Here is a 24,959-nt window from a genome sequence, read left to right as displayed (position 1 = left end):
GGGGACCAGGAGTCAACAAACCAAGGCCCTGATTCTTCCACAGCCTGCAATGGCACTTCCCACCAAGTGAGGCAAAGGGGCCCTGGGGCACCTGCAGTGGTGTTTGTGGACAGGCCACTGGGGAAGTCACCAGGCCCTGAAGGGCACCAGGAGAAAAGCAGTGAAGCGTCTGTGCGCGCGCGTGTGTGAAGCTGTCGTAGTCCCTCTTCCCCAAAGACGTGAAGATGTGATGGCAGCAAACAGAAGTACTTGAAGTAACTGTGCAAGTCAGTACTTACAACTCATCCTGGATGTTGTCAGTCAGTTTGAACAGCTGCTCTTGTCCTTCTGCTTGACTTTCTAAATAGCGGGGCAAGAGCCCCTGAGGTCCTCTGCAGCAGCGTGGCTTTCTCACTCTCTCTGCCTGTGTCCTACATGCAAAATAGATGCAGAAAAATGACTTAGTGCAACAGCAGCACTTCTCCTTCCACTTAAACCCATCAGCACACAAAGTTATTTATTTTGAAATATGAGGTGTGACAAAGCCTTTAAAGACAAGTTCTTCATAAATACAGAATACAGATTCTGTAGTACTTGTTCTGGAAGACATGATGTCTATTCATATGGTTTTACATTTCAAACAAATGTCACCCAGTTTTCCTCTTCCTATTAATTTAGCACACTGCGCCTTAACTATAGAAGCAACCTAAACTAAGTATACTCTCTGCAGATTTTGGACTCTATTTATTAGCAGAGTTTTACTGATTTAACTGTTTCTTCTCACTTTACTAGAGAAAATAAAGAGTGCATCAACCCAGACAGAACTTGCATTGAAAGACAGTGACAGTAGTTTGAAAACTGAAGGGTTACAGAAACAGGAACATGCAGTTAAGACAAAACCAAAAAAAAAAAAAAAATCACAGTTAATTATAGTCTCTGTAGTAGGGTTTAGCATACTTTAATTTTCTCGAATGTCTATTAGAAAATGACAATAATAAAAAAAGACACACATGTGTGGCCTAAGACATCAGAGTTTGATACTGGCCACAGTGCTAAAGAACTGCAGGCTATTCCTCCCTTTGCAGTATTTTGTTAAAAAATAATATTCTGAATTCCTTTAAGCTTTTGGAATGCCCTACCCCTGAAGAATTGTGTTACAGGCTGCTGAGCCCTGCTTTATTCTGTCCTTCCCCAGCAGCATCACTCAGGTCTGCTGCATGCTTTTTCCTGTCTCTTTGAGGCTACTGCTGTTACTAATTTTCCAAGTCAAACGCAGCACTTTTGATTAGTGCTTTCTACTTCCCATCTTGATTCTTTGTAAAGATCTGTACAATGAGCTGCTTCTATCCTTTTTGATCAAAAGACAGGAAAAAAATCCCATGTAACAACGCGTTTTCTTTTTAAGCTGCTTGGCAATAGCACACAAGAGTACTTGCCTTCTACGCTTTGTTTTCTGCAGATGTTTTCTCTGGAGCCTTGTTGCTTTGTTACCTTTCCCTTTCAGCAGTCCTGTCCCACACTTCAAGCCCATGCAACCTTTTACATTTGTTTTCCTTGGAGTCTTTGGCACCCCTGCCTTTTAATGGTGACAGACTTTTTTTTTCCCCTTCCCTTCTTGGCTGCAGTAACTGTTACTGGAACAGAATCTCTTACATGTCATTCCTGACTTCGTATCATCTTTGCTGCTCTCCCATTGGTGATGGGCCTCTCCGTGCCTTTGGCCAGCGTCGCTCTCTCTGGTATCAACAATGTATTTTGCAAACAAGGTAGAGAAGCCAAAGATACTGGATTTCCAGCACAGCAGAGAAAAACATCAACCAATTTGTTTTTTTAATACATGACGACTGTCTGCTAAGTTCTGATTTTGTTACTGAGATTATTACATCCCTGACCTGTGTAACAAATTACAGTGGCTCGGCAGTAGTGCTTATCACTGATCCTCTTTGAGAGAAACTTCAGGAGAGACAAAAAGCTCTTGACTTCACTTCAGCTGAACTATGGTTATGCTAAGATGAAAAGTCAGTTTGTCAGCAGGGAGGATGAAATGAGAAGTGGAAATTCTCCAACTAAAAGAATGTGAAACAGCGCAGGGGCTTAAGAAACCATAACAAATGTTGTCATTAATAGCACCAGTAAAATGTTATCAGTCAGATTTTCAGTTTTACTGCTGCTGACAGATGTTCTCACTGCTTTACCTATCCTGCTGCACTGCTTTCGCTTTTGGTTAGAAGTTCCTTAGTTAAGTACAGTGTTAGGCACCCAAGCTAAAAGAGGCCAGTATGGAAATTGCCATTTGCTGCACAAAGTTACTTAGTTTTCCTCATTTGCCAAGTGCAATGTCTTAAAACTGTATTCTTCTATTAGGAACATTTCTCTGAATCAAAATAACCTAAACAGTAGGTAAAAGATGACTTCTACAAACTATGCATGACTTAAAATTGTTCCACTCAATAGCAGCCGTACACAGTGATTAGAACTTCACTGTTCAGTACTGTGACTCTGGAGCAAGACACCTCTCCTGCCCCTTAGATTTTTTTAGATATAAACAGGATTCACTGTACCAGGCACGGTTACATGATGGTATTGTTATCGTTCTGAACCTACACCAGAGGTGAACAAGTTAAGTGCCTGTTTTATCTGTTAGGTTCTTACAAAGTAGTAAACAGAAGTATGCATTTGCCTTTGTGAAATGCAAAATGTCGAGGTAAAGTTCCAGAGAAATTAAAGAGTTCTAACCAGTGTAATTCACATCTTGCTGCTTGTCCTCCTTCCTAACTTCCAAAAGCAGTAAAATGGCAAAATTTCACTTATCCAGGAAGCTCCCATTGGCTGTTAAACCTCTCTACAACACCCGTACTGTCTGTTAACAAGTTTAAAGAGTGAATGTCTGAAGTGTAATGTAGTTTTTAATTAACTGTTGGCTCATCAGTAACTTTTTACTTGGACATTTCCCTGTTATGCATTCAGGCAAGTTAGATAAACATCTGTATGGAAGGTGAGCAACAACACTGCACAATGGCTTCTATATTAACCATCTTTCAGATAAATGTTCAACTGTGCTATGTCCCCTAATATTCTGTAGCACCATGAGAAGAGGCATCAAAAGCACTGCAGGACTACTGCAAAAATGAGTAAGGAACAGGGCCCTTTAATCAGACCTACTCCATAGAAACTAGAATATCGGTGAACGCTGCTGTCTAGCTTAGAAGCAGGTAAGAGAGAAAGTACTCGTGCTGCACAAGTACTAGGCACCACAGTGAATTTCTGGAAGGCTCGGCCATTTCTGAGTTGTGAGTTTGGCTGCAGTTGTTTTTAGGTTTTGTTCTTAAAAGGAAGAAGTCCTTCAGAGTACAGTGCTTGTTGTCCCCACTGCCCCATGCTAAAATGTTCATCCTGGTGATAAAAGATAATTGTCATCTTGGTGATAAGGTCATCTGCTTTTCAACTAAGTGCCACAAGTGTGAGCATAAATTACATTGATTTAGTCCATCACCCCTTGGCAAACGGGTCTGTTTGGTCTGGACAGCTAAAAACATTCCACACGAGTTGATTTTTTTAATCTAAAAATTTGTTCTACTGTCTCAAGTTACGTTCTGTAAATAATAAGCAACACTGATGAAATACAAAAAGCTGAAGATTTGTAAAGCAGAATGAACGGTGGTGTGCCCACATCTGTGTTACATTAAACATGCACTCAACAGATTTGCTGATTCTTTTTTAATAAGCAGACAAAGGCAATACAAGACAGAAATGCCCTCACGTCTACTAGTCACAGCAGGGAAGAGTGCTGCTGAATGGAGACACAAAGAGATTGGAAATGGTGTCAGAAGGTTGAGGCCACACTCCAGTTCTTCACTGTTCAGACAAAGCTGAACGCTGGAGAGTCTCATTTCAGATGACTGTGTGCACACTAAAACCAGTTAACAGTGTTAATTGCTTGGCTTTTGCTTAACACTTCACAGAATTCCTGTGATTCAGTTGCCCAGTTTTAAGCCAGAAGTTTCATAATCAAACAGATCATTGACCCGTTGATGTAAGGAAGTTGTTCAGGTATTGGTGATAATTATTTACCAACTTAGACTGAAAGAAATAGAAGAGTCATCACATGTTTTACAGAATTACTTGTCCCTTCACCCCACATTCACCTCTATCAGGTACCCAACAGGTTTACGCTATCAGGTACGTTGATGTGGTTCTTGCTGAGTACATAAACACACAAGGTTTTGAGAACAGTAACTACTACTCATTTTTGAGTGTCTTTTGGACCTAAAAAATTTCCTTGAAGTGTACCTACATTGCATTGACAAAAACATAAAAAACCCCAAATGGAAGGTATGAAACTTTGTGTACCAACAGATGATAGTCTGTGAAAACAAAACACTGTACTTCTAAAGCTATATACAAATTTACAACTTTCAGTTTCCTTGGTATCACACCCAGAATAATTATTCAAAATAAAACAACTTTAGAAAATCTAGCAACAAGGAAAACCCCTATGACCAACACAGTGATCACTGCAACTTTTCATGTAAAACGTGTATCTGTGGAATTTCTCATCTGTCCTCTTGGTCAGAGAGCAGCGCTGGCAGACACAAACGTGTTCAAAAAGCCCAACTTAAGCAACATACACAGATTTTGAGCCATAATGGGAGGAGCGCAAGAGCACCCCAAATCCTGCACAAACAGCAGCTCTAAGTGCAAGGAGATGCCATTCTGGCATCTGAAACCAGTATTTAAGGGAAGAGACTCTTCACTGAGACTTCCCCTGCTGTACTGCCCATCCCCAAAACCCCTCGGCCGCCCACACCGGTGTGCAAGTCAGCCACGTAAGCCCTCCAGAGAGATCTCTGGCCACAGCGCTCTCCCCACACTCTCTAGCAATAATTTTCTTCAGCTAGACCCAGTTCTTGCTGCCAAAACTTCCAGCAACTGCCACCAACATGTCGCATTCATAATGGTGCTCCAGTTTAACAACCTCATCATACCAACCCATTTAGAGCAGTAACTTACTGGTTCTGGTATAGCTCAAATTCTGTCAGTGTTTCCATTGTAAACCTGTTTTTTCAGGTTTGCATAAAATTTATTGATAAAAGCCTGCTCTGGGCTATAACTTGGCATACTGACTTTCAGCCTGGGAACAATTTTTATCCCCTTGAAATAATTATAAAACAACCTTAGTTCAAACAAAGGAAAATTGGCAGGTAATATAAGCCTATGAAACAATTCAATTGCTGCTAGTATTTTGAAGAAGCAATATCAAACCTGTTACTTACTTGGCTCTGGAAAAAGTCTGCTTCATAAATACAGGGAGTGCTTTGTCTAAGGAGGCTTTAGTGCATTTCAGACATTAAGAAGTGACTTAATCTGATATGTTAAAGGAGGAATAGCCTTACCTCCTCTATCATAAAATACACAACTAAAATTCCTGCTACACTTGCTTGAGTTTGACCCTGAATTGCACCGGCAGCCCTCTGCAGATATCACCATCCCATGTGCATCATTTCCACAAAACGCAGATGAAGACAGTCCTTGTCTCAGAGCGGTGTAATGGGAGGACACGGTGTAAAGCAGACTCAGAAGTGCCAGAATCAATTAAATGCTGAACACTGTATACCTTAACAATGAACCTAGAAGTTCAGCCATCACAGAAGCAAACGCCAGGCGATACAGTCCTACCTCAGGATCACAAGGGTAACAAATGACAACCAAGGTATGCCATTCCTGATACGGTCTGTATTTCATATCACACCTCAGCAAAACACTACAAATCCCCAGTTTTCACGACTCTTTCCTCACCAATGTACTCACTTGGTACTTTTGTTTCAGATGTTGAACCCTTGCAATAAGCAGCAATGTCCCCTGCGTTTGCTGAGCACAAGGGCACAGCCAGCCTCACTTCTTCTCTGTGCCCGAGAACATTAAATGACTTGGGCCTCATTTCCAAAAACCCTACGGCAATCTCAATTTCACGTGCCACTGTGACTCTGCAGGCAGCTGGTAATGCTGTATTTCACAGGGTAAGTACAGTTGCCTCCTTCCCAGGGTTGGACTTTGGGGGTTCAGTTCCCAACAGGCAGATAATTTCTTGAAGACCTGACGCCTGAACCTGGAGAGCTGGCACAGCTCTGATGGAATTCATTCACCGGTTCAGACACAGATGCTTTTAAGGTGTGTTAAAAAAGCACACACAGCGCAGTCAGTTTGAGTGTTGGATTTGGCATTAGAATGTCTCAGTTAGATGCAAGAATGTGTAAAATCACGAGCCAGACAGCTCCCTGCTGACTGCATATCTGAGGAAGCTTATATGCACCGTTTATTCCAGCAAACGCATGGAATATATTGTGCTTGTTAAATGTGTTCCCAAAATGCTAGTTTCAGGCAGAAACATGCAAATAAATGGTGCCTGGGGTTAAAACCTCCCACTTACAGTCAAATCCCTCCTCTTTTGAGGGATCTACCAGCTCAGATGCCGAAGACCTTTATCTGACCTAATATACTTTTAGGAGAACTACAGCATGCTGAAGAAGCAGCTGTTTATCATGTAGGCTGTTCCTGCCAACTTCTTGGAGATGCAGCTCTTCTCCCCCTTTTCTTCTATGTGCAAGATCAAAACAAAATTGCAAACTATTAATTGGGTTTATGATTGTGTACAACCTCTTCAGACTCCAAAAGGAAGCAAGAAGAGCTTAAGACATCAAGAATCACTTCTTTAAAACCAGCAGAGCAGCAGATGGACTCAGCCAAATGGCACATTGTTACGACGTCCACATTACCAATCCAGGATGCGCCTAAGGTGCACGCGCCCGCAGGGCACTGACACCAGTCACACTGTGCCTCAGCCAGTGTCCAGCCTCTGGCACTTGCTCCAGCTCAGACTGCGACAGCTCTGCAGCCAACGGACACTTTTTCAAGCACTTTGATATCATCAAACTTAAGTTAATAAAACGTAACGCTGCCATCTCAGTTTCCTGTTTCTCCCAGACTCTTCCTGTACTGATCACAGAGTGATGACTAGAGTTGTCACCTTAAAGTTTCCTGTCTCACAAATGTGTTGAAAAATGCTCCCATTCACCTTCAAATTCAATGTAAAAGATACGGTTCTTCACAGGGATTTCTTGCAAACACCTATCTGAAAAACTGGAGCTGAACATGCCTTAGTGAAGATTAAAGTGCCCAGGGCCATAACGTTACTCTGCCTCGGGGCACAGCGTGTAGTCTCAAAACTTCTGAATACAGTCTGGGGACGGTGTAGCAGATGGACCATTAATTCTGTGGTCATGTTTATCATGGTCCCATCAAACACTATCCATGCTGGCCAAACTGTGCCTGCCAGATGCACGTGCAAACATGGTTACCTCGGGCGTGACAGAAATGTTTCCATACTGTGCTCCTGCATTTCAGGGGAAGCAAATCCACTCTGGGGAAGAAAACAAACCAGGGCCCCTGCCCAGCACCAGGACAGTGACTGTGAGATGTGCACGAAGAGCTGTGTGAAATGAACTGTGGTGACTGCATGTATTTTCTCTTCAGACCCTCATATAGACTTTTCAGTTAGTACAGTGAGGGCTGCAACAGGCACAGCAAAGTCCCCTAGCCCAGACTTATCAAAAGAAAAGCTGCTCAGAAAGTTTGTTTTGATTTTTAAAGTTAGCCGGTTGCAAGAGCAATTTAAATCAACTAGCTGTACTTACAAAACTGATAAAGAGCGTTCCACATGTTAACAGCAACATTAGGTGAAAAAATTATCTATAAAAATACCAGCCACATACTAAATGAGGTGACATCAAGGCAATAAATAGCTCCATCTGTATGAAAGAGTTTGTAGAACAACCCAGAATACATCTCTGAACAAAAAAGTAACTATGGCTAAAGCAGTACTAAAAAAAAGTGGGCTGGATTTTTTTTTTTTGTTAAAAAAAAAAAAAAAAAAGATCAGTTTTACATATTTTTCCCCGATCACTTTATAAATCTGCTGCACATTAGGAATCAGACACACGTGTATTTTTTTCCAAGTACAGAAAGCTGAAGGTTTACATTTTTAATAGCAACGCGACTATTTCTGAATGGCAGCAGTATATATTACATGCAGTGTGAGAGGGTTAAACAGGACAGCCTCAACTCTTTATAAACTTTTGCCCTCTGGATATGTACTCATTGGCTGCTGTACAAGACTTGAGCTGTATTACACGCCTTAACGATATGGTTCAACTGTCGGTCAGGCTCGGGGCCTGGCACTAGGCCAGACCGCAATCAATGGGACACAAACCTCCCCCTTTCAGATCATCACGAAGGCTCATATTATCTCCTTTTTGTCGTGCTGGTTAAATTTATGGAGCAGAACCCCGAAGCTGCATTCCTTGGCTTGGGCCGGCCCACGCGGGCCTCCCTTTGTTTGGTACTGTAAGTGAGGCGTGCTTTGGAGGATTGCAGGGTTGTTAGTTCAGGCACTGACTGTTTGCTCATGACTGAAATGAAAAGAGTTCAGTGGAAGGGCAAAAGGACAGCACAAGTGTAAAACCCCATCCCAGCAGGCCCTGGGCTCCCATCTACAGACTCCAGACGAGGACTGAACAGAAAACCTCACCGTTAATGACAAAGGGAAAAATCTGTCTAGTAACAGGTAAACAGCCCAGCGGTACGTTAGCACATACCTTGCCGCAAGGTCCCTTGCTTTCAAGTAAGCCTGTAATTACTACATAAATATGAACCTCAACTAATCTGGCTTAAAATACTGCTTAGAAGTGGTATTATTTTAAAGCAATGCTGTATCTTTTAATTTGAAAGTAAAACCTGCCAGTGCAAACAGTACTGCCTGACCGGCCGCGTGGTTTAATATTGCTCCCAATTTAAACGTGGAATAACCTCAGAGAACCTGATGCTGTGATGCGTGGGAGGATGTAGCAAGTAATTCTAGTAAGACACAAAACTAATGGAAATATAGTACGTAAAGAAGATTTGCTTTTTGTATATAACAGGCATTTCCACCAGCTTTATATTTTGTCTCCAAATGGAATAGGTCCACCTTTGGGTATGCTCAGATCCTCTCTATTCAGAACTTTATTACTGTGGTAATGAAAGGCCACTTCTTGACACAGGTCACAAAATTAAGGATGTAAGGAAACCTTTAACGTGATCTCAAGGCAAAATCATCTGGAGTGAAAGCAAATGGAAAGACAGCTTGAAAGATGGTGCTGCAAATACACCCAAGAGAAACAAATAAATACACAGAAAACCACAAGGACTCTTACTGACCCTGCATGTAATATATGGTACCCGTGCCCTCACTCGTCGGGACAGAAAATAGCTGTGCTTCCCCTCATCACTGTCAAGACTATTCAAACGTACTCCCAGAAAGCTGCCCCAGACCTGCTGTACCAGACTTCACCCTTTGGCACAAGCAGCAGATGTTTCGGGACACGAGGTCACGCAGCCACCGCGCGGGTGAGCAGCTCCTGCCATTTGTGCTTCAGAAATACGTAAATAAACAAACGCTCTCTTCCTATTGCACTGCACCAGTTTCATCTTTCCCACTATTTTTATGAACTGAAAATACTAGTAAGAGGGCCAAAAGATATTATAAAAACCCACAGAATGCATATTAAATTTTTTTCAATTCTGGGGATCAAGTCCGACTGGTTTAATGCCGTCTGCTGATTTGTCCTGGTACATTCCAACAGACGTGTCTGTTTTGAATAAAGCTTTTGTTCCTTTCTGGTGCACATACGCTTTCAACTTATCCCACCTAATTCTAAGCAAGTCGATTTGTGAATGGAAATTGTGAATACTTTATTGCCTGGTCTTTGATGACTTTTTAGTTTGTTCTCCTGATGCTAACGCATGAATATAATTTTTTCTTTTTCAAAGTCTCTCCAATTCCATTCTATGAGATGTCACTACAGTCTAGTTAAATCTGCAGCTCTCTGTAATTGTTTCAACCCCAGAAAACCATTACATATACCATACCGAAACAGCAGCATCCCTTAGCAGAGAGAGTGCTTTCTGAGTAAGGAAGGATCTAAAAAACACAGAAAAGCCAGAAAACAGGAAACGTACACCCTAGGAAAAGGTGTTCCTTTTACTTTTTGGCCTTGGTGTCCAAAAGCTTTTGCTGAAAGGTAAGATAATTAGACAAAATACGAAAGCTCTAGAAATACAACTATTTCCTAGGGAAATAAAATTTTCCTTTTACTTAACAGCTAAACACTGTGAAGTAGCAGCCGTAGCAGCACCCTTTAACCAGGGATGGAAACATCCTTTCCTCTAGTTGTAACTTACCACGGCACTAGTAAATATTTTGGTTTTGTGGAGACTGTCACAGTAATGACTCTGTAGTCATTCATCTTTTTGAAATTATTTGTTGCTAATAATGAATGGACATATAAAGAAAAACATCATTTCACATTTTATGGTCAGCTAACTGCTCAGCATTATTCACTTTAATGTCTTCCATTTTCACTCATCTGTCCTCCCCTCACAACATTCCCTTCCAGTGCCTCTGCCCCTTCCTGTCCCTTAACCAACTGTCCAAATGTATCCAGAGCTTCTGCCCTCAAACGTCAAGTTAAACACAAATGTTTTAGTGGAAAATCTTTCTTACTTACAAAACAGATGCTGGTATTTAGAATGACAGTTCAGTCCCTCATAAAGTCTCCCTTTTAAATGTTATGATAGATGGTGAACCCAGTGACTACAGTTTTCTTAAACCAGGCTTTTGTTGAGTTTTAACAGTAGGAATACCTTCTGCCATGGCAAAGCAAAAAGGCTTTAAACAAAAGAAGTTACACAAGTATTACCTAAAGGCTTAGCACTCCCTATTGGAATTTAAACCATCTACAACTTCGTTGCTAATAGGTAGCGTGTGTAAAAACCCACAAGTAAAATGCAAAGGGGAGCTCTAACGAACAGCCTCAGCAACTTTAACCCTTGGGCTTACATAAGTGCCCTTTTACAAACAGGTGAGGCGTTTGCTTTCAGGTTTTCCTGTCTCAGACCCTGCTACTCAAAGTCTGGCTTGTAAGCTCCAGAGGCTAATCAGATGTAATAGATGTAAAACGTAAGACCTGTATGATTAAACATTGCCTAATGCAAGCCAGTAATTGCTTATTTTTTTTCTAAAACCTCCTATTACTTAAAAACATTAATATACAGCAGATGTGAAAGTAACCACATCTATACAGTATTAATGAAATATTATGTTGCTGCTGTAGGTCCAAACACTGTGGGTTTTTTCTTCCACTCCTTCCAAATAGTTAAATTGAGTCAAGTTCAAAAAAGGGGACAAAGACAACCAGCTGTAAAGACAACAAACAGTCCAAATATAAATGGTATCTAGTAATGCAGGTACCTAGCAATAACCTCCTGGAAACACTATTTGGGTGTAAAGCAAGGTGTTTGTAGCAATGCATAAAAAGGTGTTGTGTTTGGTTTTACAGCAGGGACCAATTTATGTCCAGTCAACCCTCTAAAAGAGAAAGGGAGAGGGATATATTAGGGCAGAGTTTGGATTCTTCACATCATCTGGACTTCTGCTGGGTGCTAAGCAGCTAACAGTGCTTTCCTACAATGAACAATGTATTGGTCTGAAAACTGTGCCATTATTGTATGTGCAGCTCCAGAATTATAGGCTCTACAGTAAAATACAACTAAGTGAACTAAATGTTTTCAAGGTTCATCTTTCTTTTTTATATCCTGTGGATTAAAAAAAAAAAAAAGAAAATGCATCAGTTATTTTCTTCAACCACGCATAGAAAATCCTGCTTTATTGAGAAGAATGGAGGCTGTGCTTCCAAGTAACTGTCCTTCAGTTTTTTGTCCTAGAGCGGAAAGGCAAAGGGAAAAAACTGAGATGCCCAGCCTGTCAGTCTTGGAGGAGGGTGCAGAAAAAAAGAAAGAAAAGCTGCCCACTCCCATATTTCTCACACACACAGAAGTTCTTGGGCTTAACTCTACTGTCCTTCACTTCTAAAGTCGGATCACTTTGAAAATTACATTTTTATTTCTTGAAACAGTAAGTTTTATTAACTACGGACTGACTTCTTTAGGATTAGTCACTGTGTGAGTATGCAGAGATGCAGTGACACGTGGGATGGCACTGTGCTCCATCCTCAATTCTCATGATTTTAGGCACTCCAGCAGAGTTACCACATGGCTCAACTGCTTCAATTCCTTCCGTGGAGCTTAAGGGGAAAACAGACCAGTGGAGTGAAGATACAAAGTGATCTTGACAGGATTGCACTCACAGTCAAATGTAATCATTACTTGTGACTTTTCTGACAAAAAAACCCTATTAGTTTCTTGACATCTAGTATGTGAGACTTGCTTCTGTGTAGTCTAGGAAAGACTGCACTTCTTTCTGATCTGAGTCATTCCTTTGGAAAATAATTTTGAATAAGGGCAAGAAAAAAAATAAATCATTCTTACAGAAAGCTGTAGAAAAGCACAAGCACAACTACAAGCCAGATGTGTCTCATGGCAGTAAGAAGCACTCTTTGGATAGGCAAAAGGAATAGAGAACTGTTTTCTGTTCATTCTTAAAGGTAGCTTCATTTATTTAGAAATCATTTTAGGTCTTAGATGGTGGATTACTGTATCTTTGTAGTTAAGAAACTAAAATAGCCAAGGTGCATTTTCAGAAAAAAAAATTTAAAGTTTTGAGATGAAATTACCCATACCAAAGAGGGCTGCTGTTTGAAGAACTTCCCCCACAAGAAAATCTACATTCACTTACACAACAACCAAGAGTAGACATCTGAGGAACAGAACAGGATCTCCAATAGAACTACACAAAGTTACCCTTGATAAATTAAAACCTAACAGGAGAAGATTGAGCAGGTGAGACTGGTAACAGAAAATGATTAAAGCAGGAAGAAGCGTCTACCGAGGTGCTGCAAAATGTGTGGGCACAAAACCAGGCTTGTTTAACTTCAAGGATCTAGTAAAAGCAGCATGTGAAATTATATTTGGAGAGGACAAACTAAGAGGCGTTTAAAACTCCGGTGAGGACAGTGAAGTACTAAAGAACCTGAAGAGGTCAGAAATATGGCAGGAAATGAAATGGGATTCAACCTACAAAATTGCAACCTGGTTCATCTGGGGAAAAATAATCCAGAACACAAATATTAAATGACAAGGACATATTTGCAAAGCAGTAAAATAAAACAAAACATAAAAACCCCAAACTCTTGGGGGGAAAATAGCAAGCAGAAAACTGGATATCAATTTGCAACATGATACGGCAGTAAAACCAGCCAACACAATTTTGGATGACTTGCAGAGCACAGTTTGTCACAGAACAGGGATAGGACGGTCCCTTTTCACACAATACTGATGGGAACTTACCGACTGAGGGGATTTCAAAGGAACTCAACAACAGCAATGGAAGAATCTGGATAGACTAATGACAGAAGAATGTAAACCCATAAAATCAAGTTCAGTAGTGACTGAAGATGGGAGGTAGGGCTAACACTGAGGAAGAGCCGTTTAACAGGGTGCCACAGGAGTAAACTGGATGAAGTTGCTCAAAAGAAAACAGAGCCTTTGAGAAAACAGTTCATTGCAAAGACCTGTTATTCCACTGGGAAGAGAGAGGATATGAAGGAAATCACACTGCCCAAGTAATTTACAGATTAGACCAATAAATCAGCTAAACTGTCCTGTATGGGACATTTCCAGATTTACACAACACAATGAATACAAGCCGATAAATATATTTTCTCTCTGGCTTCTAGGAAAATCTTAGGAAGGGCTCAGTAGGAGAATAACAACATCTCGTTCACCAGAGTCGTGGCCCATGCATTCCTGACATTACTGTGAAGACTCTTGAAGTCAGATCTAGATCAAGTCCAAGGTCAGGATGGAATTTGGAACACATACAGAGGTGTTAAGGTTCAAGCGATATTTAACACTTGAGAGCCTTGAGAATGTACTCCTTGCACTCTATTAGCTGAGCTGGCGTCCCATACAATCAGGTACATATCTTCTACCACTACTTCTCAGTGTCACTGATACTCATGCTCTCAAGTCTGCTGCTTTTGACTTTACAATTGAAATCATAGTTAATAGAGAGATGGATGCAGAAGGGCAAAAATAAAAATTAATACCACCTGCTGCTGATATCATTTCAAATTTGCAACCTCTTTGCACCTGAGTGATGCAGTGAAAGTGGTGAACAAAAGAACAACTAGTGCAGGCTGCTTCCTTCCAGGTGAAGTACATTTAGAAGTATCAAACATTCACATAGGAATTTTCTGTGACATAATGACTTGCCAATCTCAAACTATTCTTAAGTAATGCAGTCTAGTTCCCTGACAGAATTCATTAGAAGCGGGTAGGTCATGAAGTTATTTCCCTACTTCTGAGTTTCACATTGTGACTATCAGAAAACAACACAAACCCTCGCACCAATAGTTCAAGAATAATCTCAAACTTGGACTGACCTGGCAGAAGCCTGAGAGAAAGCCATAATGGCAGTTTCCTGCACTACTTGTTACGTTAGACACACATCTAAATATAAATGTTCTCTACTTGTGCTGCACTAGGACTTAAAACACGTTTCTAGGAGAGAGCTTTCCAAGCATATCTAGAGACATAACAGCTTTCCTGTTTTGAACTGGTCTTTAAGATTTTTGGCAGTATATGACAAATATGGAAATAATCAGAACTCTTGTATGTGACACTGGAGTACTTGGAACACATAAAACCCGCCCAAAAAAAAGGTATCAAGTCACAGGCATTGACTTTTTATAAATTAGATGTATGGTGCATTGTCAACAACTATTTTATGCTCTCCTCTGCATTAAAATTTAAAAGTATTAAGGCAGCTTTATTCATAAATAACAATAAATGATATGATTACATAATAAGTTATAAGATTAGCCTGCAAAAATCCAGCTTAAAGTCAGATTTAAAAAATATTTTCTGGTACTTTAAACACGTCACCTTTTAAACTACCACCATGAGCTATAAAGCCATCGTCTGCATCTCAGCCCTCTTAGTTTGGCTCCATGTTCCGAACACATGGTTTGTGCTAGCTGCATGAGTCCCAACATAAATCAATACATTTTGAGGCCAAAAGAGACTTAACATCCATGTAGCATGTTCATAGTAACACAGGCTTCAGAGTCTTCCTCAGTGCTCTGTTCAGTTCAGGAACCTCACTGGAGTTAGAACATGCCTTTTAGGAAAACCTACAGCCTCAATTAAAATTCTTCATCTCACTCAAAACTGATCCAATGGTTAAAGTCAAGCAGCTTAAAAATTCAGGGCTTTTTAAAAATTCAACCACGTAATTAGAGAATTGCAAAAGGCCTGTAATTTACAGTTATGTACCATACTACTCAAATGCAACTGTAATTAACTGGTTGACTCAACTTTGCACCAGTACCGGAAACTTGCACAAACGCTGTCAGTCTCAAGGTCATGATGGTTCTTACCGTGCTTATTAACACTCACATTCTTCAATCGTGCAGAACTACACTTGGGATCTGTCACTGCCATAAACTTATATTCTTCAGGGTTAAGCTGTTTTGTGTGTACTTTGCTTGGAAGAGTCTACATGGCCCAGCATGCTCAAACAGAATATTCAACCGCAGCCAGCAACTTGGGGTTTGGAACACTGTTCTACTTTGATTCCAAACCACACATATTTGAACAGTTAACAAATGCAGCAGGGGGATACTGGTACACAGCAGTCTAAAAAATGTACAAATCCTTTGGTTGTTTTTTGTTTTGTTTTTGGTTTTTTATACCCCCGAAAGCACAATTTGGTTGCTTCATTATATAAGCACATTAAAAAAACCCTTACCAAACAAATCATGAGTGCAAGGTTGCTTATAGGTGGTGGTGTGGGTTTTTTCCCCTCCTACATTATCTACATATTCTCAAGTACATTTGTTTATCTAAAAAAAGTTCTGATCAGATTTTGCAGACTCGAGAAGTGTAATAATTGAGAAAGGTTTTTCTTTTTGGTGGTGTTTTTTTTTTTTTCCCTTGCTGAAGGTTGCTGGGTCAGAAACTTTTTGCAGAGTATGTGCAGACACTAAAATAATTTCACAGTGCTCGTCTACGACAACAGTATTTCAGAATATAGTGGAAGCAAAAAATGTGGTTCAGCTCATCTGCCTTAACCACATCTCTTAACTGACAGTTAACAAGTCAAAGGGAAATATGTCACACAGGCAAAAACTCAAGCCAGAGATAAGGCTGGCTGGAGGCTCTCCCTTTCCCAGTTTCTATCGAATTTGTCAACTGTTGATAACATCACTGCTACTGTGAAAGGCTGCATCTCACAGAAGTATGTTAAAACATTAATTTTAAGTGTATGTGTCTTGAAACAAACTATAATAAAAGCCCAGCTCAACTAGTAAGACAACTAACAGTATAGCCAGGTGTGTTTCTTCTCACCTTTAAAGAAATCAATCAATCTGTACAGTCACAAAATTAAGACCTGTACAAGCAGAACAGTAGATGAGTTTTCCAGGGATGCACTTGAGAGTTCTCATGTAATTTGGTGTATGCCTATGCACTTACCAAACTGTAAGCCTTGACCTCTTGGTTTTTCAAATCAAGCTAAGTACCAAATAGGTAAGAGACAGACATGTAGGCACTTCCATTTTCACAACAAAGTACACCTAGGTTTATTCTTCACAGTTTCCTGCACTCACCCACATTTCATCAGGCTTGCTGCTCTTTAGCAAAACACTCATGGTAGACACTTCAGGATTCCAAGCATGGCATAATAAAACACAGGAAATGGAAAAGCCGAACGGGAAGACAAAACAACCAGAAAACCCAACATTTTGCAAATATTTTTCTCTAAGCTTTCTGACAATAAAAATTTACTTAGGATTTTCTTTCACTTCTTCAGCACACAGGATCTCACGTACACACAACACCACTTCTTGGCACAGTACTATCATATAAAGTAAATTCTTGGCCACAAAGAGTAAAAAGAATCTTCTCTCAGAGAAGCCTTTTTAGAACTTGGCTCTTTCCCTCTTCCACATTCACAGTCAGTGCTAATGAACATTCATTTACTTTAAACAATCATCGTTATTTTGTAGAGACCACATGACTAGTAACTGAACACAGGAAGGAAGCCAAAACTGTCCTGCTGTGCTGACACTTAACATCCACATATGTATGGGTAAGCAGAGGAGCATGAGGACAGAAGGGCACATACCTACACTTTCTCTAAGTGAGAACTACTGGACAAAATGAAAATTAGAAGTTCATGACACTATACTGATGCCAGAACTCTTCAAACCGTGGAAGAGCTGTTACTCTACACAGCTAAATGGAAGATGGAGGTACAGCAGGCAGAACTCTTCCATTTCAACTCTGCATAAGGACTCCATGGTAGCAAGTTTAATCTCATTACATATCACCTTTTAAAAATGTTGCTTTCATTTAATGCTGTAGCTTAATAATTCCTATTTTATGTTGCAGCTTTTCTGTGCACATTTTACTCTTGTTATGGTATCAACCAATGCCATCTATTAAAGAAAAAGCAAACTGAAAGAAACGGGCTACATTAACAGTAGCTCATAGTAAATTTGATTAAATTATTGCTTCTTTGGGTAAGGAAAGATAACCAAATCAGAAATCACAGCAGGTAGTAATACACATTTTTACAGTACCATCGATCAGAAATATGAACTGTTTCCTGACCTGGGGCCGCTCAGAGTTGCAGTGTCCCTCACTGCCTGTGCAGTTTCCGATGCGAAATCCAGAGCTCCAGCCACAGGTTTGGTTACTGTGCCAACCAGCCCTTTCCCAAGGCCTGATATGAAACCACTGACACCTCCTTCAGTTTTCACACCTTCAACTGTTGAAGTTATTACACTTGTCAATCCTCCAATGATACCTAGCAAAGACAAGAACAGCAAAGTAGGCCAGAAGTATTGACTATAAAATTATAGAATCTTGTCACAGCTGATGCTGTCTGCCGAAATGATTTACTGTCAAGCTTGACAGAAATGTACCGTGCATTTAATGTAATATAAGAACTGTTCAGAACTGATTACATTAGCTAATAACTTCAGACTTCGTGTACATAGTACACACATGCATATACAGACAATAATATACCACAGAAAAAATTGATTTCATTATATGTATATTTTAAAATATTTCTATTCTGTTTTATTTCCTAGCTGTATTTACACAAACAGTCCTCATCTATTCCTGAGGTGAAGCAGTTACTTACAATGTGGCAAAATTGTATTACCACAAAAGCTTATACAATTTAGGACAGAAAATAGAAAAGTGCAGTTCTCCACAGGAAAAAATAGATTATTTTAAACTGGCATTGTGTGATTCTAACTTTGATGCTGCCAACAGACATTTCTGTGCACGCTTCCGTTGCTGAGAATCTGAATGCTCTGAAGAAATCAGGAATCTACTGAGGGAGGCTTCAAAAAAACTTGGAACAGTTCATGTTATCTGAGAACATGCTTTACAGATTTCACATCCCCATGATTAGAGTATCACAATTTGTAGTGAACTGGCTCAAGCACTCATTCAGAAACGCTTACCACTGCTTGGCTCTTCAGCACTCAGCAGCCACGTACCCCTTCAAGGTCTGTAACTGAAGTACAGACCAGGCAGCATCTTAACATCCAAACTCAAGAAGCACAAAGAATTTAAGTCACTTCTCTTGAGTAACTATAATTTATGGTTAATTCCTATGTTTCATAGACTCACAGGATGGTTTGGGTTGGAAGGGACTTTAAAGATCATCCAGTCCCACCCCCCTGCCACAGCCCAGGTTGCCCAAAGCCCCGTCCAACCTGTTCTTGACCCCTTCCAGGGAGGGGGCAGCCACAGCTTCTCTGGGCAGCCTGTGCCAGAGTCTCCCTCACAGGGAAGCATTTCGTCCTTGCATCTACTCTAAATCTCCCCTCTTTCAGTTTAAAACCATTGCCCCTCGTCCTATCCCTATACCCCTGATCCAGAGTCCCTCCCCCCTTTCCTGCAGCCCCTTTCAGCCCTGGGGGGCCGCTCTAAGGTCTCCCCAGAGCCTTCTCTTCTCCAGCTGAACCCCCCAACTCTCTCAGCCTGTCCTCACAGGGGGGTGCTCCGGCCCCCCGAGCATCTTCGTGGCCTCCTCTGGCCCCGCTCGAGCAGGTCCGTGTCCTTCTGCTGTTGGTGCCCCCAGAGCTGGACCCAGCACTGCAGGGGGGTCTCCCGAGAGCGGAGCAGAGGGGGAGAATCCCCCCCCCTCCTCGCCCTGCTGCCCACCCTGCTCTGGGTGCAGCCCAGGACAGGGTTGGCTTTCTGGGCTGTAAGCACACGTTGCTGGCTCAGTCAGTTTTCCACCCACCAACACCCCAAAGTCCTTCTCCTCAGGGCTGCTCTCCATCCACTCCTTGTCCAGCCTGGATTTGTGCTGGGGATTGCCCTGACCCATGGGCAGGACAGAAAAGTTTTAAGTTATTTGATTTTTTGAATGCAACTGAATGGGAAGCCTTTAAAAACTCTACAGAATTAAAACAGTCCCCCTAATAACTGCATAATACAACACAATGAAGTTTTTTTATAATTGACTTTTCAGCAAAGACTGACATATTTCAGATTTCCTGCACTTCTACCAATATAATTTACATCAGACTTCTCACTGATGTGAGAAAAACCTCTCTCATGATGCATTTAAATACCTACAGTGTCTCTTTATGACACAAGTCCAGCATAAAGACTTTTGCTCAGCACAGAAGAGATTGCCACTTTAGTGAAAGACAGATTATTTTTACACAGGCTGCAACAGTTGCACTGAACAAATGACATTTAAACAAACTGAGTCAAGATGATGCAAAATATAAATATTTGATTTAAACTTGGCTTGTATTGATTTAACTTTCTTCAACAGATAAATCATGAACTAAATTGATGTGAGATTCTGGCCAAATTAAGACTGGTTCACTGCCTTTTACACAAATTCATTTCTCTAGTTCTTAGTAGACTTAAAAAAACCAAAACAAAACCACAAAACGACCCAACTGGTGAAATGTAACTTTAAACTGATGTACTGATTCTGAGGAAACTCAGGTTTCTGGAACTGAAAGCAAACATGAGAAAGCTACAATCCAGCCATACTCATTTTTATGTTAATGTCTGGCCCTCAGAAAGACTGTTCACATGGGTATTTTATGTCTCTACAAAGAAATTGAAGTTTTGGATGAACTTTCTTTGAAATTTCATATTAATTTGCAAACAAGCTTTTATGTACAGTTGCATGCAAAAAGCCTTCTTAAATATAGTTTCCGTCAGCTTAAAAAACAATCCCCCCACCCTAACACGCATTCAAATTCAAACATAAAGCCTATGATAGCTCCACTTCCCTGGCTTCAAATAATCACCCAAGAGTCATACAAACTACTCTTTTCAAACCGATCATTACTTTTAAGAGAGAAACAAATTAAAATGACAGCTAAGGGTTACCATGTGCAAGTCCATGGATTCCAGCTACAAGATGTTCTCCACTAGTTGCAGCATGATACCGAATGTATTCTCGTTCGGTCTGATGTCTGTTATCCATTGTCTTTCCCAAACCATCCGACAAGGTCCCGGCGAACTGCAAAAGAGCAACCTTTTATGTTATTAAAAGAACAAAAGGTGTTTCTCTTCTGTAGATTTACTGAAGAAAATGGATAGATTCTGGTTGTGAAATACAGATTTGTACAACTCATTTTGTTACACGTACACACTCACTCCAGCTTTTTTGCCATGAAGAAAGCTCTGAAGTACATTAGCCTGTGCTTTCCACTGGTGTAACTTAAATCCTAACACGATAGTCAAAACCCAAGTAGGTGCCCAATTGCAGTGGTCAAGTCAAAATAAATGAAGTCTGTGAAAGATGGACCAAAAGAAGTGCCAGTGACCCAACTGTAACCTTTCAAAACCTCACAAGAATGTTATTTAGATACAAAGCTTTTCTTCTGCAAAGATATGTGAAAAGCTTCAAGGCAAATATGCCTGTCATGAAACTAGAACATTTGAAGGAGTTAATTAAATTCTTTTTAGTGACACAATGTAGAACTGGCTCTCCTATGAACAGACTTGGTGGGGGAGCCAGGCCACGCTGACTGTGGCACACGGGGTGATCCACTGAAAGATGGCCATGTTGGTGAGTGTGCACACGTACTATTACACCCTGTAAAACAAAAGTCTAAGGGGAACCCTCAATGTGTGTGTGGAGCATTTTTACTCCTTACATCTCCCTTTAACAGTATGGGGGAAGACTTGAGACATACTTGCAGAGAAAAGAGGACAACTAAGTCCAAACAGGATTTGTTCTGAGAACTCTGACCACTACTGTGTACAAGTCAGTGAAAAAGCACCAAATAAAAATGATCTATTGTGATCAGTTGACCTTTAGTTTGACGTAATCAGATATAAAACAAAAGCTTGGGGGAGGGAGGGAGGCAAGAAAAGAAGACAAAAAGCCTGAAACCTTACCTCATACTCAGGATATTATTATAGAAAAGAATTCCTAGCAGGATTTGCCTGGAATAACCTCCAGAACCTAGCCATTTTTTGGTTATGTGTAGTCGGTCACCTCCTGTACCTCCCTCGACTAGCATTGGCATTCTTACAATCTTCTCCTTTCAATAAAAAACTTCCCCCCCGCCCCAAAAGAAAGATAATTTAATGCTTTGTTGTGTCTTTGACTAGGGCTGGGGAATGTACCAGGTGCCACAGGAATGTCAGAGACACTCGATAGCTGTAGCAATGGTGAAATCCTTGCTGTCCTGCATGGTCACAGCTCCCCTATGCAAGTACTTCATAGTTTAAGAGCTGTATATGGACACTGCCCTTTCCATTGCTCAGCTTAGCTTTGTTGCATGTATTATCTCCTTCGCATCTGTATTAGTTATGCTAAAAACCCCTCTGGGATAAAGGTGTGCACCAGAAGACAACTAAAACCTGGTGTGAAATTCTGATTATAATACACTAAAGATTAAAAACGAAATAAGACAAACAGTTAATTTATGTGCTTGATGTAATGATGAAGTACTCCTCCTTTTTCTGTCATTTTTTCCAACGCTGCATTTCTTCTTTACTAATCACATGATGTCCTAGTTTTAGACACTTCTTTCCAGCTCAAAGACAAACTAGTCCAGTGGCTCCAATTATCTAAACAAGTAGACTTTAACAACATGAACAAAAATTAAATGACCTCCATGACCCTTCTTGTGACTTGATCATATGGACACTGAACAGAACATAGTGATCAGTGACTGGGTTACTTCTGACCTCTTTGTGAGCTTAATGTAGATTTATTTTTTTTTTAATTAGCCTAGAAATACACACCAACCTGAAGCTATCTATTAACTGTGTTTAAGGTTGGGTTTTTTTCTGCACAAAAACTTTGGACAAAAGCTTTCCTTTAAGAGGATTAGAGTAGTTGCTATAAAAATTAAAAGGCTCAACAGGCCTTCAAAATTCAAACCTCATTAAGGAATCTGTCAAGGCCTGAAAACGATTTTTCAAGAACACATTTTGAAAGTTACATGAGTGCATGTTTGGACAACCAGCCAGCAAGAATAAACCAACTCACTAGTATTGATCAAAATTAGTAAGTTCTCCTTACAGCTCTGGCTCCCCCCCAAATCTGCCAGCTCCACTATACAAGCTTTCCCAGCAAATACAATCTAGTCTTTCCTCAGATTTTCCTTTCTCTGTGAATGTGACATCTAAGAGTCAATAACAATTCCGTTTTAGCATATAGGAAGAATTTTAATGTGATAGATTATCTCTTAGTAAGAAGGAAAAAAAGAATCACATGCACACAGTTTAAAAGATGACTCCATTAATTGTAATGGAAGTCTCCATTAACTGTAAAACCAAAGTTAAATGGGGACATTTTTGTTTCTGTTATTTAGAAAATAACACTGTATTACAGCTGTAAATAGAACAATTTAAGGAGTCTAATGTACCAAATGTACCACGAAATGTTTCCACTTTGCCTTGACTCAGGTGACAAAATCTAAACTCAACACACATTCATTACAAAACATGAACTTCATGTTGAATTACTTTTTGACACTCCTCCTCCTCCCTCCTCCCCAGTACTGTTTGTTTTCTGGCCTCATTAAACAAAGACTGAAGCCAAACTTTTGTAGCTATCTGTACCATTTGTACCTAAAACAACGGGTTACCTCAATGAACACATGTGAATAGGTCCCTGCTGGACAATTTCCAGCTGGGGACCACTGCAGCACTTTTCCTGCTCTGAGGTACAGAGTGTAACGTGATCAAGTTTGCCAATTAGAGGTAAAACACCGGTTAAGATAAAACAACTGAGGCATTTCACAGGCACTAGCAAGTCATGTTGAGGTCTGCTAGGTAAGTGAGCAACTCACCATTTTCTGCTGTGAAGTTTAGACTCTTATTTGCCATAAAGATTCAGACTGTAGTGTCAGCATTATGCGGACTGATGATCTGAACAAGAGCTATGTCACCTCTCTTATTACCCAATAGAGGTAATACCACAAATAACTGCTGGGTTATCAGAAATTTTTAACCATTCTTTTCTGTGCACCTCACAAATACTTTCCCTGAAATGATTTCTGAAGCCTATTTCAGCAAGCAGGATTGCATCTACATATACAAAAAGGAAAATTAAAGATTTCTAACATAACACCCCACCCCCCCCGCCCCAACCAAACACCCACACAACATCTTATGCCTAATATGTGTAGATTACAATCACTGTGTTAAGAAAAAGTTACTCAGCAGTGGCAAATTACTTCAGGATTAGAAACTTGAGTAAGTATCAGAAATTTAAGCAGTTTAAGTCCACCTTGTACATTGAAGGGAGATTTGAACAAGTTAAAGCACAAAAGCAGACTTGTTGCTTTCCACACAAATGTCTTGCTTTTAGATAACTCCTTTGAGAAGTGCAATATTAGATACTGAGATTAAGATATTAAGACTTGTGGAAGAGCAGTGATGGTGGCTTACTGAGCTGTTAACCCATTCATGCAGAAAATGGTCTCCAGATAAACAAAGGTGAGAACAAAAGTGCAATCCACCCTTGTCTTCCTTAGCTTTTGTTAATAAGGTGTGACCTGATAACTTCAAAGCCTACTTAAGACCATGTAAATGCCAACACAGCTAAATACAACAGTCTGTGGAACAAACATGAAACTAATCAGGGGCTTCTAAAAAACAGTTTCCTTCCTTCTCTACCCTAATTTTTGTAATGAGTTCTTTGTCTACTTGCTGATGAAAAAAAGAAAATAGTAACTTGGTTTTTTATCTCTGCATTTTCCCCCATTTCGGATATCCTTTTCCTTGAAACAGCATTGCAACACATCAGTATTGGCCAAGGTAAGTTACCTGCTTCCTAAACAAAAGGCATGAAAGTATTACTGAACGAGGCCACTCTACTCAGGAGGTACACATAAGAAGGCAGGTATTTTACTTGTCAACCTGGCATCTCCAAATGAAGCACAGTATGGGTCTTCCAGACTACTAACTGAAAGTTCTGCCATTTCAGGTACTAAAAATATTACAACTTCTCATTAATATGCACTGTTTAATGCTTTGCATCATCCATTCTACCTGGATAGAAAAAGGAGAACCTCTCCAAAAAGCTCCACTCATCTGAGCAGTTGTCCCCCTTCATTCAGATACCTTCTTTCTCCTCTGACTCTTTTTGTCCCTGAAGCAGATGGTACTTCTTGTATTTCCCCTCTATGGGGGGACACTGACCTCTCCTTCCAGGTCTACGTTCTGAAGACACTTGATCCCTGGTTTTCATCCCACACTGGTTCATGTATGATGTGAAGCTACCAAGTGGTAATATACTGCAAGCAGAAAATATGACCCACTACACTACATTAACTTAAGCCTATATGGTCTATCAAAAACTAATCCTCCTGAGGAGGGTGAAACACGACAATGTTCACATTTCCCTCCAAATTCCAAGACATTATGCTACTGTGAACACTATCTTTGGAACAACACGTAAACCACTC

General features: G+C 40.4%; 1 protein-coding gene across 4 annotated transcripts in view; it reads right to left on the bottom strand.

The window, feature by feature from the left end:
- Nucleotides 1–24,959, bottom strand: part of VPS13D (vacuolar protein sorting 13 homolog D) — a 108,812-nt gene that overhangs the window by 7,566 nt on the left and 76,287 nt on the right. For all 4 annotated transcript variants that reach the window (XM_074925067.1, XM_074925069.1, XM_074925068.1 and 1 more), the window contains 3 exons: nucleotides 20,416–20,548; nucleotides 17,647–17,842; nucleotides 279–410 (listed from right to left, as the gene is read on the bottom strand). In XM_074925067.1, the coding sequence (XP_074781168.1) occupies nucleotides 279–410; nucleotides 17,647–17,842; nucleotides 20,416–20,548 (461 nt within the window). The remainder of the gene's footprint in view (nucleotides 1–278; nucleotides 411–17,646; nucleotides 17,843–20,415; nucleotides 20,549–24,959) is intronic.

This window comes from Athene noctua, chromosome 22, assembly GCF_965140245.1.
Source record: "Athene noctua chromosome 22, bAthNoc1.hap1.1, whole genome shotgun sequence".
Lineage (NCBI taxonomy): Eukaryota > Metazoa > Chordata > Aves > Strigiformes > Strigidae > Athene > Athene noctua.
This window is presented reverse-complemented; position numbering and strand designations above follow the sequence as displayed.